Here is a 26087-nt window from a genome sequence, read left to right as displayed (position 1 = left end):
TATGTACATATATAAACCATTTAAATTATTATTACTATAATTTTATTATATTTTTCAGGAATTGCCGGTTATTGATCCAGACAAGATATCACTGCAAGTGCCAGATGAATTCATTAGCGGTGGCTTCAATGTGGTAAACAAAGCTGCACCTGTCGTTGGTGATGTTATACAGGTAAACGGGGTTCGTTCAAATTGTCTTTAATCCTTAAGTACGTCTTCTAAAATTCTTTAAAATGTCCATTAATTGTGTCCTCTACAGAAGTAGTAGGGAAAAAAAATGTATCGATAGTTTAGATTTAAACAATCGCATTGCATTTTAAATGAATTGTACCAGTATTGCTTAAAGCGAAATCATTTTTTTTTTTTCGATCGATGTTTTTTCGTCACTAGTGCAACATGTGGTCGTCACTTATGGATTATCTCACTGGAAATTGTCGCTTCAGAAGGCTCCAAGAAGAAGTTGGTCCAAGAACGCGATGGTACTTTCAAATTCTTTAGGGAGATGGAGGAAACTCCAATACTCCTCACTGACTGCAATGCCATTATTTCAAGAAGATTCAGACCTCGTGAGATATAACCAAGTACTGGAGGAAAACTTCCCTCCTTAGAATCCTTTCAGATTTGTTTTGTCATTGGGGACTGGTGAAATGCTACAGTGATACGCCTAGCTCTTGAAAAAATAAAAACCTGTTGCAACAGTTTTGGTAATAACATTTATATTGACAGAAAATGAAAGCACCCATTATTATCCTGTTTTAGAACATTGCTACGTTCTTTACGAGATACTTTTAGCATAAACAAAAATACAGGCTCCTCATGTTCCCCCAGAAATAGATGACTGGACGCTCGTAACGAATTCAAGTACCTTGGATATTACCTGCCTGTTCACTTTCAGGAACAAGTGAAATCAAATTCACGTGGAGAAGTTGTACGATCCAGTGAATTCTTTAAATCGAAATTTGAGGGGAAAGAAAGCATGAGGCCCCATTTTCTGTACACCGTTGAGACTGGAAAAAAAAAGTCATCTAATGCGAATGGTAATATGGAGATCGCTGGCCCAAGGAGGAAATGCGTTTGACCAAGGAAGCGCTGGATAAGTACTCGTATTGGTACGAGGAAAGAGTTCTGATTCGGCTGTTGGGTATTTGGGGATACGATCTCTTAGATTGTAGTGAATTCCTTCAAAGAACTATACTGACCAAATTCTTTGTTTCTTACAAGTTTTAATCCTAAAATTAAAATTCATCCACATAGAAATCAATAATTTTTTTTTTTATGTCTATTCAATGTTAATTTCCATTTTCCTTTTTTGATCTTTCAGAATACAGCTGAAAGATTGTCAAGATTGGTTGGTGGATTGAAACCTATATTAAGAAGTTCATTAGGATTTAAATCTGTAAAACGAGAGACTCAAGATACGGATGATCAAGTTGAATCAAGTTTTGTTGATCCAGTCGTAGAAGAAGCACCCAGTCAATTCAGAAGACATGATGTTAATAATCAGCAAGGATATTTTTACTTAAATTAGGGGTGAGGGGGAGGAGAAAATTTAGTAAAACAGTGTTAGTACAAAATTGGTAATTAAAACTCAATTACCAATTTTAGTTATATTGGAATTTCAAAAGAAATTCCAAAAATAACTTTCAAGTTATAAAATAACCCTTGAGTTTGATGTAAGTACACGGTTTGACTATGTGTAACAATCGACTATGAAACAGATCAAACCAAAATTTCGATCTATCTTATTTGATTGTTCACTTCTCAACAAATTGTACTAAAACAAGAATAATGTGGCCATATCAACTTAATTTTTTGTATTTTATGAATTATTTATTACCTTTTTTTATGAAACAAACATAAATTAATCATTTGGTTCATTAATGGTTCAAAATTGCTTAGCACTTCATTAAAAAAAAAAAAAAAAACCAAGATGTTCCTTAATTTAAGTCCCCAAGGTAAGCGGTTTTCATCAAATTTCATAAAATAAAGAAACCTATTTGTGGTTTTACGTTACCATTATTTGACGGAGATGTTAACTCATTATTAATGTTCCCATATCAATTAATTAAATATTAAAAATATATTTATATATTTACGGTGTATTATGTTACCTAGATATTAAAACATTATACCATATTTATAAAATTCATTTTTATTATAGAATGAATTGCGTAAGAATTAAAATCTGAGATACAGAATAGCGTAATTCGATTATTTTATATAGTTAATAGAACTGTGGTGAATTACTGGTAGAAATACGAGATGGAATACCTGTTCTTTGAAATTTCTCTTCTCGTTTCCTAAAAGTATTTGTTATAAATTTTTTTTTCTTTACAACTTTTTTTTGTGATTAAAGGCTGTGATTCTTTTTTAAACAAAAAAAAATCTGATGTAAACACAGTTTTTTTTCAACTGAAATTCCCAAAATTACGAAACATACATCTTTACAGTTTGTAAAAGCGTCCATTACAATTAAACAATCTACTAATATTATTTTGAAAGTTATTGTTTGACTAGCATGAAATTTCCCTACATTTCCCTAAAAAATGGAGAAATGTACTCAATAACTTATGATTGAGGCATTTTCGTGAAACAGGGAATTTCAGCATCTCGTTTAATCCTCCTTAATAATGTATAATGTAACTTATACTGAAGATATACATAGCTTGGTTGGAGAAAGCCGTTACAGCTGTTTTCCAGAAAATGAAAAAACAAAAATAGTGAAAAATTCCCACACTCAATTGGTTACGATAGTTACAGTCAGACCACTGATGGGGTAAATTGCAATGTTAACTTTCAGCTTCATTTAAATTTTCTTTATTTGTAAACACAAAAACTCACAAAAACTATTTTCCATTTTTCCTTCTCAAAAGACCTTAATAATGGGAAGTGAAAACTTAATTTTGAAATCTACTAACCTAGTAAGAGAAAGTTAAACACCTGTTACAAGAAAGTAGAGAACAGCGCAAGCGTAAGAGGCTAAGAGAGTATCTTAGCCTTTGTTGTAGTTCGTGCAAAATTTGAACTTTATTTATTCACAGAACGCGTGCTATTATAAGTTGCGTTTCGGAGAATATTCTTTTATGCCCGAAAAATTGCAATAAACCGCTGATAAAAGCAATGTTTTTTTTAAAAAAATATGTTTTGGGTTTTAGGTCTATAAACTACGCCTACTTTTTTTTTTACTAAATTTGAAGCGTAGATATTAATTTTATTTTGATTAAAGTAACCAACTCCACTAAAGAAACCTTTAAAATAGTTAATTAAGCGACGATAAATATCGAGAATATCACTCAAGCCTGGATTTTAGTTGCTTTCTGGAATCTTAAACAAGTCTTAATATATTAACCTCTTCATTAAATCAATAATTTACGGATTGTTTTATGTCCCTGTTTCGTAGGGAAAGATCCAAGAAATAAAAGAATTGATTTTCCTACTACATGCTAAGGGTTTTGGTTAACGAAAAGTAATGTTTTTTATAACGTTTAACAATGTAGCCTTCAAAAGGCAACATATTTTTATAATTTATTTGGTGAACGATACGTTATTTTATTTATATATACACGTATTATATTATTTACCTGCTCATATATGTAATTATTTTTATAAATTGTATATTACAGTTATTGTTGTAGTGCCACTTTTTTGTTTCGTAATGAACTGGTTTCATAAAGAATAAGAACTAGTTTTTTTTTTTTTTTTTTTTTCAGATAACATTATTTGGATGAGTAATAAATGTTAACATCAGATGAATTAACGTATACTTGGGGGTAACCGTCCTCTTTCGGGTAGTTGCTTATGATATTCTCCATTTATGTATTGTTTAAAGATTAAAATAAGTTTTCTAATGAGATGAGATGATTTTTCGAGGCGCTTATTATGTGTCCTTGATGTCCTAGTGAAATGTTTTATCCATTTTTAAACAAGAACAAGTCTCGGAAATTTGTTTAATTACCTAAGCTTCAAGATTAGAAATACTCTTACTATTCCAAACTTTGCAGGTAAAAAAGATGAAATGCATATGTATCGAGTTAAGAAGAACTTTAAAAATGTTTCATTTTAAGCGGTGGGTTGACTTTTCTCTAAAGAGTATTTATTATCTTTAATAAATTTTCAGTAATACTGATTCTTAATCTTTGTAAAAATACGCTTTAAGAAAATTGTGTATCAAAACCGTGTAATTAAAAAAAAAAAAATAGTTTCACATTATGTTTTGTTCTTCGTAAATTACACCTTCCGTTTACGTTTTGTATCTTTCATTATTTATTTATTTTTTTAACTTGATCGCAAACTAAAGTGTAACCTTCTCTCACACAATACTGTTATAATAACCTGTCATTTTAATTGATTAAAATGTAATAGACGATCGATTATCATGTTCGAATGTTTTAAACGCATAAAGGAGAAAAACTATTGCATTTATAATCTTTCTGCATTTTTAAAGAAAGAGCAACACTCAGGTGACACGTATCTTCAAGTATTAATGTTGTACTTGAAAAAAAAGTAATGAAAATCAATCCTAGTACTTCGTATCACATCCTCAGATTTGGATTCATTAATAAATAACCTAATAATACAAAATAAAAAAGCTTTTAAAATTGAGTTTATTTACGTAACTACAAAATTACAATAGAATTTTGTAAATATAGTACAAAGTATACTTTCTTTGGAAAAAAAAAAAAACAGACAGATATTATTCAATACATACATATTTACTATACAATAACAATTTTAAATGGCACTAAAGTTAGGCATTTTTTTAAGTTTGTTTTGAAGGCAGGAAAAACAAATAAGGAGTCAGGATTTGTGAGCATTGATGTCCAAAATCTTCTTTCTGTTTGTCTCCGAGAAAATCGCCTACCATTAGGCAGTATTTGAATCCAAGCAACCTACATCAATGAGCTAATCCTGAGCCATAAAAGAGAAGTTAAGTACTTAAGAAGAGATTTTTATTTTCCCCCTTTGGTGGCCTCTTTCAAGTAGGATTATTGAGAATGGTTTTGCTCTTCAATCGTCGGTGTCTTGAGGAACTATGTGGGAACTTCTACTAATTACATTCTTTACAAAAGTTTTTTTTCGAATAGTTGAGCTGCAAAATTAATCTAGCATTACCACATGTAAGTAAGTCTTGAAAGCATTTATATAGATTTAAAAATAAAATGAAGTCTAATTTAGAACAATGTCCGTCGGCATTAATTAATTGAAAATGAGAAGTATCGAAGTAGTATCTTAGCAGAATTTACTTTAGCTAGCAATCATTACTTGTTGATAATTTATAAAAGCATTTAACTTCTTTTAATTAATTACATAATTCACTTTACTACTTTTAATTAGAATGAATTTTTAACAGAAAACCTACTCCGTGAATGTACCAGTCAAGAGATATGATTCAGCTAAGCCAATAGAAAAAAAGACATATCCTATTAGACTGGTATGAAAAAGAATTAGTTTGCTAGTAAGAAAACTTAAGAACAAAAAATGGAAAACTACTACAGGAAGAAATGCTGTCAAGACTAGTGGGACTTACGGTAAGTTATCGTCATGCATGTCTTTTTTTTGGTCAAGACTTACTGAATGAAGAAAACCAGCTGATAATTAAAATGAAAGAAGTATACTTCCGCCAAGAAGTTGAAAAAACTTTTATTTAAACATTTTTCAATTTGTACTGCGGAAATAGAAACCACCATACCAAGAAATTGGTCTACGCCCTACACATGGCATAACATTCATTTAGTTATAAGTACAATAACACATCTTTACATAATATAATACAGAAATCTTTATAGAATACTTGTAACCATACATTAAAACTTGGTTGGCATAAAATAATGGAATGTTTTATAAACAAAAGCCGGATAAAAAATAATTCAATTATAAATTTATTTCATAATTAAGTGGCCCCTAGACGATCAAAATTCACGTCAATTTCTTGTATGATAATTTAGTTCACGGCTGACACTTCTATAATCAACATGTGGAATAACAAGACAAGTTGTTTGGCAATTGAAGAGAAAGAAACCCAGGTGGAGGAAGGAATGGTTTGAAAAAAGAAAGTAAGTACACTCATGAAAATCTGTTGAGTGAACTAAGAATTAGTGAACCAAGTGATTTTAAAAACTTTTAACCATTAGATAGTAAGTCCATCATTTGATGATCTCTTGAAAATGGTTATACCTAAAAATTAAAAAAATAAAAATGAATAAAGATACTGCAATGCGAGATGCGATCCCTCAAAGTCAGCGTATGGAGTTGATGTTCGTTTAATAATTGCTTCGAATTTAAGAGTTCAACTTCACTATTAGGAAAACTATTCTTTAAGAAGGTCTAAAATGTTGAATAAATTTTCAATCTCAGGTATTTATCGTTTACATTTTAGTAAAAATCACTTGGATCTGTGAAAAATTGACTTTTAGATGAATTCAACCGTAGCATAAAGCTGTGTAGAAGCAGAGTATTTTTTTTTTTAAGCATATATTTTCCTATGTTGCAATTAGTAGCATAATTCGTTATTTACTCTTAAATTTTAATGAATTATCTTTTTATTAGGTTCATTTTATGAGGCTGGAAGATTCTATCAACTCAGTGGGCACCAGAATTGCAAAAACTGGTCGGAAACTACATGGCATAAATATTGATAACACATTTTAAAGATGATTTCTGGAGGTTTGATAACATGAATTAGTTTTGAAGATGGCTTAGAGAACTCTGTGAGTAATATTAATCCGAAAAGGGCATTTTTACGCAAATTCCACGGATTAACCTTTAAAATTACCGGTTTAAAAGATGTATGCGTTCCCCATTCAATGTGAGAAGCGATTCACTGAACAAAATTATTTGATATGTGCCGTAAAAGTAATTTTTCAAACTCTAACACGGATTAATCCAGAGGTAGACTGAAAGTCACTTGGCATCAGCAAGTGTTCAGATAGGATGAGAAGAATACTTTATACAGGTTTAAGACTTTAAAATATCGGGTTTTCTCAGTCCTACACTACATGTGATCTCGAAATAGCCTAAAAAATTTTGAAGTTTAAGTTATCATTATCACTGCGGCTTTCGAATCACTAAAAGAAGACTTCGTATTAAAACTTTTTTTCGTGTTGTTACAGGATTTAAAGGGTAACTATAACTTCTTCCCAGGGAAACCCACCTTATCGGAACGCCGTACTTGATTATGAGACCTTTGAAATTGTTCAGAAGCTTAGAAAGCAAACATTGGAATGATTTGGCAAAGAAATTGATCTATTTTAACTTTTGATTTAGGTATGTACTGTACACATTTAAAATTATCTGTAACATTTGTAGAAATTAAAAATGCGAAACATCAGTGAATAGTAAAATCAAATATGTGGTAGCTTATCTTGGCCAATGCTAAGCAACTTTCGAAACCATTCCAAGACTTATCTCTCTAAATAAAAAAAAAATGCCAAGCATGCCAAAAAACATGGTTTTTCTAAAATCATAATTAAAAAATATCTAGATATTTACGAATAATTTAAAAATATCTAATAAAATGTTTGTATAAAGTAAAAGAAACAAAAAAAAATACACAACCTAATTAAATAGAGGCACTTTGCCCAAAAACTGATAATTTTGTTTAGATCATTCAAATTTCTTCATCACCTTTACTATTATCACAAGTAGATATTGTACGTTACAATTAGTAGACAATAAAAAAATCATTTACAGGTTAAGTACAAAAGATAGGAACGCCATAATAGTTATAAGCGAAGTGGCAGCTTGTAGGTCAACAGCTGCTCCTTTTTTACCCTTTTGTTTGGAAGGAACATTTGAAGGTGGATAGAATTGATTTGGTGGATGATATGGTGGAGGATTGTAAGGATTTGGTTGAGGTGGCGGATAGTAAGGATTTGGTTGAGGTGGTGGATTGTGAGGAGGTACAGGATAATAAGGAACAGGGGCAGGTCCTGGATAAGTATGGTTAGTATAGTTACGTGCAAATGAGTTATTTTGTATGGTATTGACAATGCCAGGATGTGGTTGCTGAGGATATATTTGTGGGGGTATGGGAGCCAGAGGTAAAGGTTGATGAACAGATGGTACTGGTAGATTCGATCGCACTATGAAAGACGCTCGGCCGACTAACGTCAGTCCAGAACCGATTGCCCAGTTCTGCGGTTTGAATGGTCCATGTTTTGGTAATTCCACTGGTACTGCTGTTTGACGATAGACTAGTATAAAATAGGTCACATTTAGTGCAGATTGTTTTGGTTGTCTGTACTCAATCATTTCTACAAAACATAACAAAAAGAAAACTTAAGTTTAGTGTACGTAGATTGTTATGAAAAATAATGTTATTTTTAAGTTAACTTTGCTTAGAAAATATGATTGACCAGTTCTTGTTTGTGATGATTGTGATTTTCTCTTTCTTTCGGCAAAAGGAATATTATGAAAATGCGCAATTTTATGTCCTCATTTGACAAATAAATAATTAAATTTAATATCTTATTAAAACATTGTTTACAGGCACAAGTTAGAGTATTTAGAATAGTTGTGAGAGAAAGGAAATTAGAGAGACAAAAAGAAAAGTAGAAAAAAAAATCATTAAAAAACGAACGTTCCTGTATGGCTTAAATTACGAGTTGAAAAGAAAATATTAATCGAACTTGTTGGTACGTGTTGATTTATCGAAATTTTGTGTTTAAATCATCCTTTATGCCTGATCTTGTTAACTGAAAGTTGTCAAGGAACTTATACAAGAATTAGGCGTCACGAAATAGCCGAGCGGTTAGAGGCGACCCCGGGTTGGATTTCTCCAGTGTAGGTCTTGGATTTTATTTCATAGTTAAAAATAAAGTATGTTTGCTAGTCACTTCTGTCCACGACACTTAATTTGGTAGTTGGACGTATATAAAGCCCTTTTAAGTATGCATTACTTTATCCTTTAATTTTTCATTTTTCCAGGGATATGGAATCCTATTTCTTATGTACTATTATCAAAGGAAAAATTCCGAGTTGAAAGAAAATTCTTCTACAGAAATTATGTCTTTAATCAAAAGTTGTTCACTTTTTGGAGATTTTTTATTTGTAAGCGATATTTTCAGTGAAAATTTAAAATCTGCCCGATTACTAGATCTACTCTTATTTAATAAAGTAAAAGAAAGTTAGAAACAAATTCGTTTCCGCTTTTTAGTCATGGTATTTATTGTATCTGTGTAAATGCATATTCATTAGGCAAGTTGACGGATCCACGAACTAACGATATCTCTTCAAAAAGACCACACATTCCTGATAATTACATTGAATATTCATGAAGCTTATGTTAGTATTGTAATTTAAACTTAGCTTGAAAAAAAATAACAGTTTCTTGTCTTAAAAATATGTACATTACAGTTCACACTCTTTACTTTTATTCTTTGCAATAATTTAAAGTATTTCTCTTAATTTTAAATGATTTTCTTTTATAATTTTTCCCTTTTTCTGATTGATCTATGTAAGATGAAAGATTTCGATCGTGTGGAATTATCCATTTTGAATTTTCACTAGAAATATTCTATTCAAGGGCCCCTGAACCCCAAAAATGTTTTGTAAAAAGTGTTTAAAAATTTTTTGTGCATAAATAAGTTTGTCTATGGGTAATCTCTAAATCGTAAATTCAGGAAGCAATTTTTAAAATTTAAAACCGTTCAAATCATGAACTATTAAAAAGATAATATGTAAATCAACAAAGCAAGTAATCTAACCTTCCCGCTAACTTTTGGAGCCACTCGAACCCCCTCATTAAGGAAGGTTTCAAATTTTGGCAAGGGGCCTAAGATAAAAACTACTTCGCTTATCTTTGGCCAGTATTTGTTTTTTTTTACAACATCTCGGAGTTGCTGCGAACCTAGGAATTAAAGAGTGATTCATCATAGACAACTGATACGCTACAGCAGAAGTGTTTCTGACCCAAGAAAAATAAACTAGAATCTAAACTCGAGAAATTTCGCACGCCTTCTTGGTTCCACATGACGATATTTGCTCTGGCCTTTGTTAGTATTAGTGTGAGCTTGTTAAAGTTGATCATAGGGACTGAATATTAAGCCCTAATCAACCTAATGACTTGGGTTTGACTTAGTAGGCACTGATGGCCTTGATAGGCGGAGTGCCTCAGTAATTTCTTTGTAAGATCTCCTGGAAGTATCAGAGAGTCTTGTAAGTATTCAAACACGATTTTTTTTTTTTTTTAAATATATAATCACGGGCTATCAAGACGTCTAATTTCCGGTGAACGTACAAACTCTAAGATCTACAATATTACAAGACTTCCTCTTGGTAAGAGAAAATTGGAAAAATATAGACAATGTAAGCACAACTTACTTCTTATATCCCTTGGAATGCTTGTATTTTGTTCCAAAAATTGTTGACTTTTTACCTAAAATGTAATAAATTATTAATTAGATAATGAGATACATAGATAATTAATCATTTTTATCATGATTACATTTTTATGAATTACATTAGTCATTTTCAAAATAATTATCTATTGCTTTTACTTACAGTTAAATTGGGCTCCATCCAGTATATATCATATTTATCGAAGGTAGAGTTGAATTCAACCATCAGGGCAACATATTTGGATTGCTGTAATAGTCACAGTTAAGTTTAATGAAAAAAAGATAAAACCTGAATGCAAAAACGTTTTCTGCACAATCAAAAAGAAATGAATATCTCATTAAATATTTTAACAAGCTTTTAACAGCGATAAGCCTTACAGCTGATAATCATTTCTCATTAAGGTAATATCCAGATTTTTTGTATAAGTGCATTTTAATCTTTTTTTTTTTACTTGAATATTTGAAATGGATTAACCACTATTAAAAAAAAATGAGAAGACTTGCATGATCTTCTCTTGCCTCGATTCACGTAGTTCTTCAAACTTGCGAAACTTTTTGTTAAATATTAGTTGCCTACGTGATATTATTGTTATTTGGCACTCAATCCGTGTAAGATCTGCCTTCTCACCAGTTTTCGCTAATCATCTCCAAAATTGGACCAGCCTGCACCACTTTTCGTTCCCAAAAATTCCCAAATTGTTAAATAGGACCTGATTTTGATCACAATTCTAACGCTCAAGAACTTTGTACTTTCTTTTTTCTTTATATTTCTGTAAATGGCTGATCACTCAAGACTGGCAACACACCTCTAAAACTACGATCTGTATCCTACTTAGGGAGAAAGGTACGTAGTTCTCCCAGTAAACCTTTTTACCTTTGATTTTATTCATGACTATTTTATCCCTGACTGGTCATTAATCAGCCATCAGAATTAGATCAATCAGTTTGTGGTGTAAGATAAGTGAAGTGTATAAAATCTGATATTACGTACGATATATAAAATCAATAGATATTTAATAGCAGTGCGGTCCTAATCACACTTGAAAAACTTTTACTATGGAGATACCCTCCCGTTTCTGTACATTACTTTTGAAATTCTCTAATTATCTACTTTTTAATTTCTTTGTCATAAAACAGCCCCCTTGAAATCACAGGTAATATCCAGATTTTTATATAACTGTCCTACCGGAACAGTTTTAATCCATTTATTTTGTCACTAGCCATTGATTTCCTTGCTTTTAACTTATGCTCAATTTGAACATGGACATTCCTCAGAAACGAAACTTTTGACCATTCTTCTTCTTACCTGATTCTGAGATAACTCTTAATTGCCCCTTCAATAATGGAGAGCTGAAGCAGTTTCCAAGCCAATGCGTTTCCTAAGTTTCATTTCTATTTTTACAAAACTGCAACGATTGTTGGCTGGAGCTAAAAAGAACACATATTTCTTAAATGATCTACGTTTCCAGCGTCTCTGTTGCCCTTTTTCAGGAACAGAGAATTTACTAGGTAATATTTAAGAAAATCTAGTAATTCTTGGTCCCAGCCAAACCGTAGCAGTTTGTATTTTAACATTCGCCAAACATCCTAACTTTATTAATTTAGATTAAAAAAAAAATCAATAATATTTACCTTAGGAAATGTGTTAGAAATATGTAGCAATGGCTTGGTACTAAGTTGATTTCGTTCTAAAACTGGTGTAGGAAAACATTTATCGGGTGCAACTAGCACTTTGTGCGTGAGTGCATTGAATACTGTGACATTCCCATGGAAACACAATTTTGGATCATCCAAAGCATGCACTGAATAGAGGATCAGCAACAACGTTGCTGTGTGCAAACTTATTGACTTAAACCAATCTGGCACCTGAAATCAGATAAATACAAAAAAAAAAAAAAGAAAAAACAAGATTAATAATAATTTTTGAATAAACTTGGAAAGTTCTTAAAATGATCTATTATCTATTTGGCTACTTTTTACGTACACTTACAACTTCCAGGTAAAAGAAAGCTTTGCGACTTTAAGGTTTCAATGTTCTGCTTATATGGAAAATACACGGTTTAAAGTCACCAGAAAGTTTGAAAAAAAGTAGTTTTTAGAAACTAATCTGTATCGAGAAATAGTTTCCGGTACCCTACAGAAAGCTTTTCCTATAAGCGTTAATCAAAGACTTGAAATTTGTACGCTACATATAGAAAAAGAGTCAGGCTTAACTGTTTCGTGATTAAACATATAATTTTCCAAAAAGTGGAAGTTTCCAAACGGAACCTAATTTGCCAAATGTTAACATTGACAGCCTTAAGTTTCGAAGATTTAATGATGAATGATTGAATATTTGGTTTCTATCTATTTGCAAAATAAAATAATTTCCTCTCATAAATTAAGTGTTAAAAAGTATTACCCACTCAACATAGACTCTATAGAAACAGTAGAGAAATATTTTTAGATAAAATTTAAACAATTGACTGGAATAACCTAATTGTTTTCGTTTAAAAAAATATAAAAAAAAAATTGTAAAAGTGCCAAAATGTATTTGTAGTGCAATGATCTTTTCAAAGTTTATAACTATAGTGAAAGATACAGTCCATAAACACTTACTATAAATAGTCTCATTGTTATCCTAACTTTAAAATGGATAGTTTTTAGAAGGTGTACTTGTTGCAGCAGATAAATGATAAATAATTTCTAAAGGATGTTTAAAACATCTCACAATTAATAATTAACTAAGTTATGGCAATATATTAACAATATGGTTTTAACAGATTAATAATGGGACATAAAAGTTGAACAATTCTCGTTTTATTATTTTTTTTATGGCGATAGATAATTATGTATATATATTTTTTTTTTTTTATACTACGTTATTAATAAATAATGACATTGCAAAAGTAATAATTTTGCAAATTAAAACTGTCCGGTAGGAAAATTGTATAAGTGTTTGTAAAAAATTGCAATTAAAATTATTCTTTGCTAAAATTATTCGATTACTGCAAATTTTCGATGCTTGTTTTAAGATGATACGCTAGCCTACATGAGTGGCGGGACATTGACTCCCTATAATAACTGGGTATGCTCGCAATGGTTTGTAAAATATATGCTAACCACACTCACCAATTAGTCGAGAGTTGCTAGATAACGCTCAAGGTGTTGAATACTCAGAAGAAACTGAGGACTTATTAATTTATTTTTATTTTTTTTTAGGAATTCCTTAATATCGAGGTTTTCCACAACTAAATATTTCTTTCAATTTCTATCCTGGATTTTCTCTTCTCTCAGTCCATAACTGAAGAGGCTTTCACGGAAGCCGTCTATCCATCTTTCGGCTTCCCAATCTAGGATGCAATCAGCCATTCTTCCATATTCCATTCTTTTTTATATGGCCTTTAACATCTTAAGTTTCTTTTTCTCCACCTTCTGCGGCCCATTTTTCTTTGGAACGTTCGCTTTTTTCAAATTCTTCAGTCCTTATTCTTTTAAGCCTTGATATTCGTGCTGCCCTTCTCAAGTTATCTATCTCGGTGGCTAGAAGCTTTTTTTCTTGAAGCCTTATTTAAGGTCCAAGTCTTGGCGACATGTACTCTGCCTAAACTACTACTATACATAATTATAATACAATATAATTCTTTTGTTTCGGCACTACTTAGAATATTGCCGCTTCATAATACGGAGTTCAATATACCGATTGCTCTTTTTTGCGCTTACATTTCTATTGCAATAAGCCATATTTACTAAATGCATCCTTACGATGACAGGGCCCAAGAATTTGAATAGCTCAATTCTTGGGATTTGTTTTGTTTAATAGAAAGGTCTTTTCCGCTCGTTGTCAAAACATACTCAGTTTTTGTTAAATTTACCTTTATACCCCATTTTTTTAATACATGTTTCATTCCTCTTGATTTTGGGCAATTATCACTTGGTCATCTGCAAACATCAGACTAGAGAGTTGAAGATTTTTTTTTATATATATCCCACCGTTGCGTAACGTGTTACCACTTTTTTAGAGCGACATAAATGTGTATTTTGAAAAGAGTTGGAGACATTGGACATTTACTAGTGGAAAATTCTTTTAACAGGGCTAATCCTTCCTTGACTCTACATCTATCTATTTTGATTTTAAAATACTTAAGAGGCTCGCCTATTCCTATTTTAAGAGCTTCGAAAAGGAGGACACGAGATACACTGTCGTATGCTAGGTCAAGATCCACAAAGACCATCTCTACATGCTTCGCTTTTTTGCAGCAGCTGCTTAAGTGTAAATGTATAATCAACACTTGTTCTTCCTGCTGTAGAAAATCTCAGAAAGTGAAAAAAAATCTATTCAATCAAGTAGTAATCGCAGTTGAAGAATTTTCTTCAAAATTATAGCGTTACATCTAACCATCCTTAATAGTAAATAAGCTTTGGTGCCGTACATTACCCTAAAAAGTATCCCTAGAAGAAAGTCTAACCACTTCTCCAGTCTCTTTATTACTCTTTTGGATAAAAAAAAGAGTGTAAAAGGATTCTAGCGACCTAGGAAAGAAGAGGTCTACAGTGCGGTAAATCGAAGAATGGATAATGCGAACCAAGGATTTCTATCACTCTTCCAGGTTGAAGGAAATCTCTTGGTTTATCAAGAAAAGAAATATGCGATGGCTTCAGCATGCCGATCTGATGAAAGAAAAGATCTTTTAAAAAAAAAAGTACGCAACTGTGAAGACCACAGATGCAAGGAAAAAACCTAGAATTAGATGTCTTAATGATGTCAAACAAGATCTCCGGAAAACTAGTAAACAAAAATGGAAATCGGGAAGAATGGCAGAAAAAGGAAAGCCTACATGAAGAGATAACGCTATGAGAAGTATTACGCAGATGATAATTATTCACTTCAAAAGATGGGAAGAAAAAATGGAATAGAGTAAGACCCCTTCCGAAGGCCGATAATTTTTATCAATTTTAGTCAGTTTTTATTAATTTTTAGTCAACTTTTATCTTTTAAATAGGAATTTTGTTAGTCACCTTTCTTGCTATTATTGGTTGTTATGTCGCTTGTAATTTATAGCGGTTAGATTAGATAGATTGCCCAACGAAAACCTTCTTCCCAAAAGGTTACATTACCTTGTAAATAATTTAAGTGTGTCCTTACTATTAAAATTTTCAACTAAATTAAATGAAGAATTAATTTGTCTCATATTAAGATTACTAGTGTCATTTATCAATTGATTTTAGCGAACCATTTTAATTAATTTTGTTTTTTAATTGATTTATAACAATATCATCTTCTCATGGTATGACGCATAAAGTAATAATCTTTCAATTAAATTCAATAATGTATAGAAAATGTTTACAATGTGACAACAAGGTGAATAATAGTTAATTAATTAAATGATTAATTTTATTGCTATTTCTACATTGAAAGCCTATTTAAAATTGAACGTTTTTTTATTCAATTTCTGATAAAATCGTTTCTAAGTTGATAATTTTTTTTTTAATTTTCTTCAAATTTTATTGTTAGTATCCTACTTAAAGTCAATCTTCGTAAATAGATTTTCAAAGAAAAGCGATAATCTTCAGCTGAGGAAGCTATATGAAAGTTATAAAGAAGACGTTAGTGATTCACATTTTCGATCAAAAACCATTTACTACAAACAGAGACTTTTCGCAATATTTGTAATTCTCACTAATTGCCTTAATGACAATACATCTACGTAACAATTCCATGGAATTTAACTTTAGAGGTAAGCCTGCCCACACCAATTATCTTAAATAAATGAATAAAAATGATCATAAATAAATTTTCCTGGGGAAAATGTTCCATATAAAAGCTAATAGACCATGTTAGCAATTACAGCATGTTTAAAGGAAATCATTTGAGCTTATTTCAAGAAAATCAGTTCAGTAATTGTGGCATTTCCAGTTTATCGATCGATTTTCCAGTACAAACTAGGGATTTCAAAGAGTAAGGTAAGATCTCATTGTTTATAAAATTAATCCACATATAATTTTTACATATTCAATATCAAAATGCTTAAAGTGTTGATAAAAAAAGATAAATATTTATTTCACTAAATTTATTTTTAATTTTCAGTCTGTGCTGTGCTTATTTTTTTAAAAAATTGACCATTCTTTGAAGTGTAACTAACAAAGACAACAACAAATCCAAATCAGTGTATGGAGCAATTCAATTTAAACGTTTCCTACTTTTATGCTTCCATCATCCAAGTCAGCGTTAATTGATTAAACAGAGAGATGATTTGTTGGACAAAGCTAGTATTCTTGTAAGTCAAAGGGCACTTAAGATATCCTCTTTCAAATTTCTTATTGCATTAACGAGTTTTAAAAAATGTGATTTAACTGTTAACAGGGTCGACGAAAAAGAAGTACAATTTAGCTCTTTTCTTATTCACTACTAATTTCTTAAAAGTGTAAGTGTTATCTTTAGCAGAACAATATTGAAATACTTGATTCTTTCTATTTTCTTTTAATATGTTTGGATAAAGATTAAAATAGAGGGTACGGGTGATCTGTTAGATTGAGACGGAAATTCAGGAATCGGGTGTGGAATACTTTTTTTTGACTTAAGGTAATGTTAGACGGTTCAATTGGAAACATTATAAGATGCGTTTAAAATTCTACAAAGGATATTGGACTAGAAGGATTGTATGTGTAGGTTGAGTGTTGGAAGGTTTGGTGGGGCCCCACAATTCGGCTCCATAAGTCTATATTGGTTGAACCCCCTTGTAAAACTAGTACATTTTACTCTCTAGCCAAATGAATGATGACAACTGCATGAAGTAATGGATTAATCCATGTACTTACAAATAATTTTTTTTTCCTTTACTTGTATTTTTTTTGTAATATCCATTTTGACATACTCCTGAGTTATAAAAACAAAATTATTGTATTCAAATTTTCTTTTTGTGTACGGTCACAAGGCTTAAATTTTTTAATTTCACCTTTTATTTCCACCAATAGCCATCCTTTGTCAGGTAGGTAGCCAAATACAAGTTACTCATTTTCTAAACGGATATACTTTTTAATTTTCGTAGGAAATTATTATCTGAATTAATTATGCAGGTGTAAATAAATAACGATATAAATAGATTCTCTCATTTTCTATCCCCATGGCTTTGAACTAAAAATATATTTTATGCAGAAATTTATCCTTGAGCATCAGCTGTTCAAAATATATTTAGTATAGTCCTACCGGACAGAGTTTATGTATTATTTATCTTGTCCTTTTTTTGTGATTACAGTGGCTAGTTCAAATGGGATTTGGTAATCAGATGAAGAGTTATAAATTGCTTAGATAATGATAGTTTTTAAAAGAATTTATAAGAGAATAAAGAGAACTAAGCTTCTCCGAAGAAATTTTTGGCGTTGTAGCAATGTGATTGGTAAGTCAGAAATCTTAATCAATTTTTAACTTTTTCGTACAAAAGTAAAAAAAGTCTGAGTAAAAAGCTTTTAAACAAAAAAGAAAAATCACAAAGAAGGCGGAAAACTTATTTCGATTCTCTCTCTTTCTCTCTCTCTCTCTCTCTCTCTCTTTCGCGACTGCAACTTTGAGGGTTCAAAATCTCTCAGAGTGGAAGTACCACTTTACAGATTGGATTTTTTTGGAGGTTTTCTTGAAAATGGTTTCAGTGATTTTCTCTAAAAACCTCGTTCTGTGGATTACCCTCACGTAGTTTCATAACTTTTATTTAAGGTAGATTCCTTTTAGGGGCTTTTCCGGAAGTTTGCTTTCCTCTAAGGTGATTTCAATGTCAATGTACTTCTTTACCAAAAATATAATGTAGTAATTATAAAGTACTAACTGTATAATGTAGATTTGTAATTTAACCATGTCGACAATAAGGGAAAGTCGAGTGAATTTTCACACCAGATTTCGTGTAAAATATTCACATGCCATATCGTAGTTTTTTGTTTATTGATAACATATTTTTTTATTACTTATCATTTATTATTTTTATCATTTTTATTATTAATCATCTATGAGAGGATACATTTTGAAGCATTTTTCCTCTAGTTTGAATAATTTAACTTAATGCTGGCACATATCTATTCATAGAAAAACGAAGCATTAATATATAATAATAAAAATACTAACTATGATGGCATAAACGTGGGGAATTCAAAGAAAAGTATTTACATAAAGTCCCAAGAGAAACTGCATTAATTTTTAGACCTTGAACTGAACTGTTCAATTTTCCTTAATCTGTTATCCGTTATTGTGTGCACAGTTTTCTCCGGATAAAATTTAATAATAATTTACAATATTAAATCTGTGTAGGAAGCATTCACATGGTTTTCATTTATTGCACTTCTTGTAGTTTGAAATTTTATTTATTGATTAAAACAGGGGGCGGGGTCCTCTTTCCCCATTGCAGCCACAAAGACTTCCCCTGAAGGGTCCTAGTACAGGGGTCCCCCAACTTTTTACACAGGGGGCCAGAGTTCACTGTCCCTCAGACCGTTGGAGGGCCGGACTATAAAACAAACTTTTTTAAAGTAAAAAAAAAAAGCAAACAAAACGGGAACAAATAGAATATTTCAAATAAAGAACAAGTAAATTTAAATCAACAAACTGCCCAGTATTTCTGTGGAAATTATGGACCAGCTTTTTGGCTAATGAGATGGTCAATGTCCGGTTTAGTTATAGTGCTTTGTCTTTCTTCCTACTTCTGGTTGTTATTTTACACTGTTTTCGGAGCCGGTGACGCAGCGCTTTGCGGCACCGCGCCACATATAGTGCTCCTCTCACTGACCACCAATGAAAGAGATGCCCCTTCCGGAAGTCGGCCGGATAAATGTCCTCAGGGGGCCGCATGTGGCCCGCGGGCCGTAGTTTGGGGACCCCTGGTCTAGTAGATCAAGCCCTCCTTTTTTTTTACTAGGTCTAAGATTTTAACCCTTTTTTTTTGCGACATGATTTCCTTTGATTTTCTTAATATGCCAGAGTATCTAGTTTTAAGCTGCCGATAAAAACAGGGAAGTCCATTCCCTCCTTCTCCTGCATAGGTGTCTCTAAGTTTATCACTTTAACCTATGCAAAGAAGAAGCTTAACGTGAAGACTCTAGTGGGATAAACATCGCTTTTTTTAAAGGACCAGTCGCTTTTGCTCACCAATCTTAAAAGAGCCAGATAATAGGCCGGTTCCTTCTTTCTCTTCATGACGGAAGTCAGAAACCCATGACAGAAATAAAAAAAAAAAGCGGATCTACTATCTTCCCCTCTTGTAGTTATTAATTTTGAATTTTCAGTAAACACGGAATTTTTATCAAACAATTTGTAAGTTATAGTGCTGCGAAGCCGTAACATTTCCAGAAATACCACAATACTGGGAAGCCCAAAGTGATCTGTAATAAACTCGCTCAACCATAACCTAAAGATTAGTCATGATGTTCCTTATGATAGATTATGAACGAAAATTGAAATACAAAGCTTTAACTTCCCATGAATTTTAACTTTTTCAAATATTTTGTTGATATAAAGACTAACTCACATATTTCAAGCAAATTTAAAATCAATTTAAAACTGATGAAATGTCTACGTTTTCTTTTCTTTTTTACAAAAGTTATAACAAAATATATGTAAACAAAGCGTAGGCTGTACGTGTTCAAAAGGTCGTTAATTCATAAGACACTCCTCGTTTTATTTTGACGATGTTTTGTATTTGTTTATACAAGAAATTAATCCACATAAGGTATACATTCAGTAAACCCATTCTATTCTCTGTAATAGTACTAATTTTTAAAAAATAAAATCCTTATCAGTAAACAATTAACAATAGATAAATGTTGTAATAAACTGTAATAATACCTACACACTCTTATCTTGGCTAAAACTTTTGAGTAAAAACTTATAAGTTATTACATAGTATGATGAAACTTACCATATTTATTAATGTGTAGATTTCAAGTGTTGTTCAAAAGGAAATTATGTGCACATGGTATAAGACTGGCTGCAGGTAATAACTCCGAACTGTGACTGATACGAGATTCGAGGATTGGAGTGTGCGGTGCCGTTGCCTTCAGCATGTCCTCTAAATGTAGAGTCAGCCGTTAGGGGTGGGGAAGCTGTATCGGTCACGTGGTATTGGCAGAAATACTCAAGCGAAAACAACACGCTCGCTTTTTTATTTATTTTTTATTTCCCCACTAGCTGAAGGATTTAGAGCTTGAAATAATTAAGGAACAACTCATTCTGGTGTGTGCAGTCAGTCACATGGGCAGTCTTGCTCTTCTTACTGCAGTATACATTTTTACCCCTTCTTGAAACCGCCGAAAGTTTTTTTACTAAAAAGATCCTTATATACTTTTACTCCAATTGAACCAGTGCCTAGAACACGAGCTTAAACTGTATCTCATGTTCGTTTGGTGTACACCGTATTCTTGTAGTTGTTCTAAGAACGTTCCTTCTGTGCATGCTCTTTCGAACTCGTCGTTTATACTAAAAGTAACTTCCTCTTACATATTCTCCTTAAAACCAATTCTTACATCAAAAATATTTAAAATAAAATCGAGTGAAGAATAATGAAGAATTTTAGAAAAGAAAAAAATAAGTTTTTTTTTTAAAAAAAAAAAAAAGCTTTACTATAATAGCACATTAGAGGGAAGCATACCCCTACCTCCTCATACAGAAGTGACCTTAATCGAATTTACCTAGGATCTTCAAGCATGCTACTATGTAGGTACAACGTTTAAAGGAAATCGTTGAAACAGTTTTCAAATATTTCAAAAAAAGTGGGTGAAGAAAAAAAAATCATTACAGGTACTTTCGATTGTAATATGTCGATTGCTAACTGTTTATCACACGTACATAAATCGAACTCAGGGGGACTTCAAACGATTAAAATAAAATTGTATTTTAATAATAATAATAAAAAACTTGGGGAACAAGTCTAAAGAACATTTTGGTGCCCTGTTTCGAGTACATCAAAGTAATTGAATTAACTGTTGACTATAAATGCTCTTCCAAACGTTAGGTTGGGCGATCATCTGTTATAACGTTCAAGTACCCCCAAGCGAGCGAGCATTCCAAAACTCAAGCACATTTTCACGAATGCTCCAGTTGGTAGGAGAATACTGAGCTTCTTCGCCTTTTTAGAATGTGATAGAATAAGTGTTCTCGCTCGATTTGCATCTTCATATATGTTTACTAAGTTAAAATTATAAACTTTTCATCCCCAATATCAATTGAAACCCTTTGGTTGGTAGCCCAGAAGCTTGCTGAAGAAAAATCAAAGAAAGAGTCTGCTTGGAACGCTTGGGAAAGACAATGCACCCAGTAGAAAAATCTTGAGGTCATTTTAGAAAAAGAAAATCTCAACCAAGTTCTTTGTTGCTTCCTTTCTGTGTTGGTGCATAATTTTCTTCCGTGTATAAGAGTTTCCTTCAAGTAGGAAATCGCACTTCACAGTTTTCTTTGGTTAATTTCCTCAAAACATTAATGTTTAAAGAACCCTAATTCCCGAAAAATTGGCACAGTAAAAGATAAAACTTAATATAGGTTAATTCGTTTAAATAAATATTTTGTTTGCTTTAGTACTTGACAGAGTGCAGTGCAAAATCAATCAATTTTTTGTTTTTCTAAAAATATATCACTTGTTTATTTATGATACGGGCTTGCTAGTGATATGAGATGCCATATCTCTCTGGTATGGCAGAGACCTGTAAGTATTTAGGTCACAACTATGTAGCTGTTCAAATATTTTCAACAAACTGGTAAACAAAAAAAGAACCTCAAACGCCCTGGTAAATAAGCTAGTAAATGATTGGGCAAAAAGAAGAGAGAGATGATAAATCCACTCTTTAAAAATGATCAAAATTTAACTCCCAAAAGGAATGAAATATACGAGGGTCGTTTGAAAAGTCCGTGCAAAGTCAGAGAGATAGCACCACTGGCGCGTATCGAGGTTATGTTTAGTTAGTAGCATCTCTTGGAAGAACACACACCAAGTTTCAGCCAGATCGGTCTATTTCTTTGTGTTTGGCATTCGTTTGAATCGAGGAAGTCGAGTGATTTTCAAAAAATGGACGAAAAAGAATTTCGTGTGTTGATTAAACACTACTTTATGAAAGGCAAAAGTCTCAGGAGACTAAAGAGAAGCTTGATAAACATTATGGTGACTCTGCACCTTCGATTAGAACAGTTTATAAGTGGTTTCAAAATTTTCGGAGTGGCCATATGGGCACAAGTGACGCTGAACGTACTGGACGCCCTGTTGAGGTTACTACTCCAGAAATCATTGATAAAATCCATGATATGGTGATGGATGACAGAAGAGTGAAGGTGCGTGAGATTGCTAGTGCTGTGGGCATCTCGAATGAACGGGTACATAATATTTTGCATCAACATTTGGACATGACAAAGCTATCCGCAAGATGGGTGCCGCGATTGCTCACGCTTGACCAAAAACGAAATCGTGTGAAGTATTACAAGGACGGTTTGCAACTGTTCTAAAAGAATCCGCAGGACTTTAAGCGTCGTTTCGTCACTGTGGATGAAACATGGATACATCACTACACTCCTGAGACCAAAGAACAATCTAAACAATGGGTTACCAAGGGGGGAATCTGCGCCAAAAAAGGCGAAGACCGTTCCTTCGGCCGGAAAGATTATGGCGACTGTCTTTTGGGATTCGCAAGGAATAATCCTCATCGACTATCTGGAAAAGGGTAAAACTATTACAGGTGCATATTATACATGGTTATTGGACCGTTTGAAAACCGAGCTGCAAGAAAAACGCCCACGATTGGCCCACAAATAAGTCCTTTTCCATCACGATAACGCACCAGCTCACACCCCAGCAGTTGTGGTCGCAAAATTAATGGAAATAGGGTTCCAACTCGTTTCACATCCCCCCTATTCTCCAGACTTGGCTCCCTCGGACTACTATTTGTTCCCCAATATGAAGAAATGGCTGGCGGGAAAAAGATTTTATTCAAACGAGGAGGTGATTGCAGAAACGAATGGCTATTTTTCAGACTTGGACAAATCCTATTATTCGGAAGGGATCAACAAACTAGAGCAGCGTTGGACGAAGTGTACAAGCCTAAAAGGAGACTATGTTGAAAAATGAAAAAGGTTTACCCCAAAAAATTAAGTAGTTTTTATTTTTGTACGGACTTTTCAAACGACCCTCGTACTTACGAATTTATTTGGTAAAGTTTGTTCTTAAAAAAGTCTCAGATATTTCAGAACAGCATGTCCATGAGTGCACAATCATCTGAATGTCATCTTAGAATTTCCTGTGAATATCTTTAATGATTATTTGAAGTAAATCATGCGCTTTGAGCGGAAACTAACTGAACTAGCGTAGATTTATTTATTTAGTTCTCTGTATACTTATTTTAGTATAAAAAGATACGACAAGAGAATTTAACTCTAGAACTATATAAAATAACAATTTTAAAACAATAAAAAAACTAAGTCAGTTCAAAAAGTTGTACTTTCTCCGCTTCATTGCTGTGAATTCATGTAAGTTATAAAAATAGTAGTTCATCGAGAACAGATTAGGTACTTTTTCTGTTCCAATTGGCGACTTACTTTAGGAGTGCAATTGTATCAACTAATTCTAACTTTTTTCTTTTCTTTCTTTTTGCTTCAGTGCCCTAGAGATGAATACCGATGATAACGTCAAGATATCAAGTTTCTGCAAAAATTGGATGAAAATGAGTCGCGAGAATGCATCATCCAAAACAAAAAAAAAGTTGTTTCTTGGAGCTTGAAAGACAGCAGTAACAGTTGAAAAGCTGTATAATAAATTATTTCATCCTGGAGTGATAAAACCTCTATGAACGCCATCTCAGCACTTCCACTTTTAGACTTCTAATCACGAAAAAGATTTGGGCTAGCCGGTTACTTAACTGTGTTAACTCTCCTAGAAAGTTTACTGTTCAGTGTTATTTATATCCATTATTCTTCTCTTCACAACAAGTGAGTCTGATTAAAAAGTTGGTTTTTCGTTTTACATTTAACAAACATAGATACTACAGGATCATTTCTAATTTTTATATACTACTTACGCAATTTAGATTCTTCTTTCAAAAGCCAAATTTAAGAAGATAGCTACAAGCTCCAAAGAAAGCGAAGTTTAACGAAAACTCTTCAAAGTAGCAAACAATTACCTGGGTCCAGATTTCGGTGAGTAAACTGGGTTCACCTACTTTTATTGAATAACTATTAGAAACTCTAGCTTTCTTCCTTATCTAGGTGTCGTCTCAATATCAGAAAACTGTGTTATTTCTTTTTACGTTTTTGTTTATTAAGTTTTACAGCTTACACTTATCTGAAACTAAGCCCCAGATGAAAAGAAGACTAAAAAGGTAACCAATTTACGCAGATTTAGCAGCCCATGACCTGGATAGGAAGCGATAAGAGATTTTAAAAGTTTATCCCGACCAATCATATATTGGGTATGATAAGATGATGATCTTCGCAGGAAGAAAGACTTAGCTTCTTTTTTTTTTTTTTTTTTTTTTTTTTTTTTTTTTTTTTTTTTGTAAAATAATAGATCATAACATAATTGCAGAAGTAGTATCTCTTTCAGATCGGGGTGAATGATAAGCCAAAAAAGTGTTCTTAGAGGCAAGATGAATGTCACTTGAAGTGTCGTTGGAGATCGTGATCACCAAAAAGCTGTAATCTGTTGCGAGCGGCAGGTGCCACAAACTGGATAAATTATCAGTTAAAAGGAAGAGTAAGTAAATTATCAAGTTTTTTTTATCTTTAAAGTGTTTTTTTCAAATCATATAAGGTTGTACCAAGTGTATAATTGAACACTGTGTCTAAATTGCTATACAAATATATTAAAGGTGCTGTAAAATTCAATTTGTTTATGAATTATTTTTTTAATATTTATGGGGAAACACTTAATGTAGACTATATAATATAAAAAAGTAATGATGCTTAACTGCTGTAACTGAGTTACTGTTCTGTGCTTAGATAATTCATTCATAGCGAATATTTAATCAAGTGAAATTAATAAATCGCCAACTGAACAAATAATTCAGCTCTACATCCGTACAAAATAAAAGAAATAATGGAAAAAGAGAATTAAAATAACAAATGAAATAATAAGAAGGTATAAAAAAAAAGAAAGGCATTAAAGGATCTCTCATCGTCCTTTTATAAGATTATGTGATATCCCTAAGGAATCCATGAAAATTACTTAGGAAAGTCAAATACTAATCACGTTAAAACTTCTATAGGTAAGTTGGGGTATATCACTTCTAGTTTCGAACCATAGACCGCATTCCAGGAATCCTAATGTTAAATGCGTCATAGTATTTCTGTTAAAAAATACTAATGCAGTTTTTTCATAAATTGCAAGCTTTCTCCTTGTTGACATTCTCGATTAGTTCGAGGTAATGACTTTTGAACTTCGACTAACCAAGTAGGCGTTGCTGCTATTTTTAAAGCGCTGCGTTATCCTCAAACTGTATCATATCGCGTAGACCTTCCCTTCAAAGCATCTAGTCTCTTACTAGATCAGGTCAATTAACTTAGCGTTTCACATCATGATATCTTCGAGCGATTAAAAAAAAAAAGCATTCTAACAGCGCATTTGCCGCCAAGAACGTGCTCTAGTGTTTCATTCTCGCTTCTGCTGTTGCAACAGAGGGTCCACAGAATCTCTGTAATTAATATTTAACGTAAGTGGGCATTTGTTAACTCGGAACTCTGCACTAAATAACTTCGATTTTGTTACAGATGCATTTATTTGCTTTGGAGGTATCTTCAAACAGACTGGCTCATATCCA

General features: G+C 32.3%; 2 protein-coding genes across 8 annotated transcripts in view; one reads left to right on the top strand and one right to left on the bottom strand.

Annotated features, from left to right (window-relative positions):
• LOC141460742 (uncharacterized) overlaps positions 1-4203 on the top strand; it is a 50684-nt gene extending 46481 nt beyond the window's left edge. For all 6 annotated transcript variants that reach the window (XM_074141025.1, XM_074141028.1, XM_074141026.1 and 3 more), the window contains 2 exons: positions 59-172; positions 1322-4203. In XM_074141025.1, the coding sequence (XP_073997126.1) occupies positions 59-172; positions 1322-1528 (321 nt within the window). In that variant the 3' untranslated portion in view covers positions 1529-4203. The remainder of the gene's footprint in view (positions 1-58; positions 173-1321) is intronic.
• Positions 4204-4585: 382 nt separating this feature from the next.
• LOC141460741 (uncharacterized) lies at positions 4586-20381 on the bottom strand. Of its 2 annotated transcripts, none has more exons than XM_074141024.1 (5): positions 20216-20381; positions 11970-12203; positions 10501-10584; positions 10321-10375; positions 4586-8252 (listed from the first exon to the last, which is right to left on the bottom strand). In XM_074141024.1, the coding sequence occupies exons 1-5, from the start codon at positions 20216-20218 to the stop codon at positions 7684-7686; spliced, it is 945 nt and encodes a 314-aa protein (XP_073997125.1). In that variant the 5' UTR covers positions 20219-20381; the 3' UTR covers positions 4586-7683. The 2 variants fall into 2 exon arrangements, with proteins under 2 accessions (XP_073997125.1, XP_073997123.1); XM_074141022.1 differs by lacking the exon at positions 20216-20381 and adding an exon at positions 12936-13065.
• Between the last annotated feature and the right edge of the window lie 5706 nt (positions 20382-26087).

The sequence above is a fragment of the Rhodnius prolixus genome, unplaced genomic scaffold, assembly GCF_049639745.1.
Source record: "Rhodnius prolixus isolate KJV_2025 unplaced genomic scaffold, Rpr scaffold_6, whole genome shotgun sequence".
NCBI classification, from domain to species: Eukaryota; Metazoa; Arthropoda; class Insecta; order Hemiptera; family Reduviidae; genus Rhodnius; species Rhodnius prolixus.
The sequence above is the reverse complement of the archived record's forward strand: the minus strand, read 5'-3'. Positions and strand labels throughout refer to the sequence as shown.

Coding starts and splice junctions, on each gene's coding strand:
- LOC141460741 (XM_074141022.1), bottom strand. Junction 10,376..10,500: donor GGATGGAGCCCAATTTAACT/GTAAGTAAAAGC, acceptor ATTACATTTTAG/GTAAAAAGTCAACAATTTTT. Junction 8,253..10,320: donor CATTCCAAGGGATATAAGAA/GTAAGTTGTGCT, acceptor TATGTTTTGTAG/AAATGATTGAGTACAGACAA.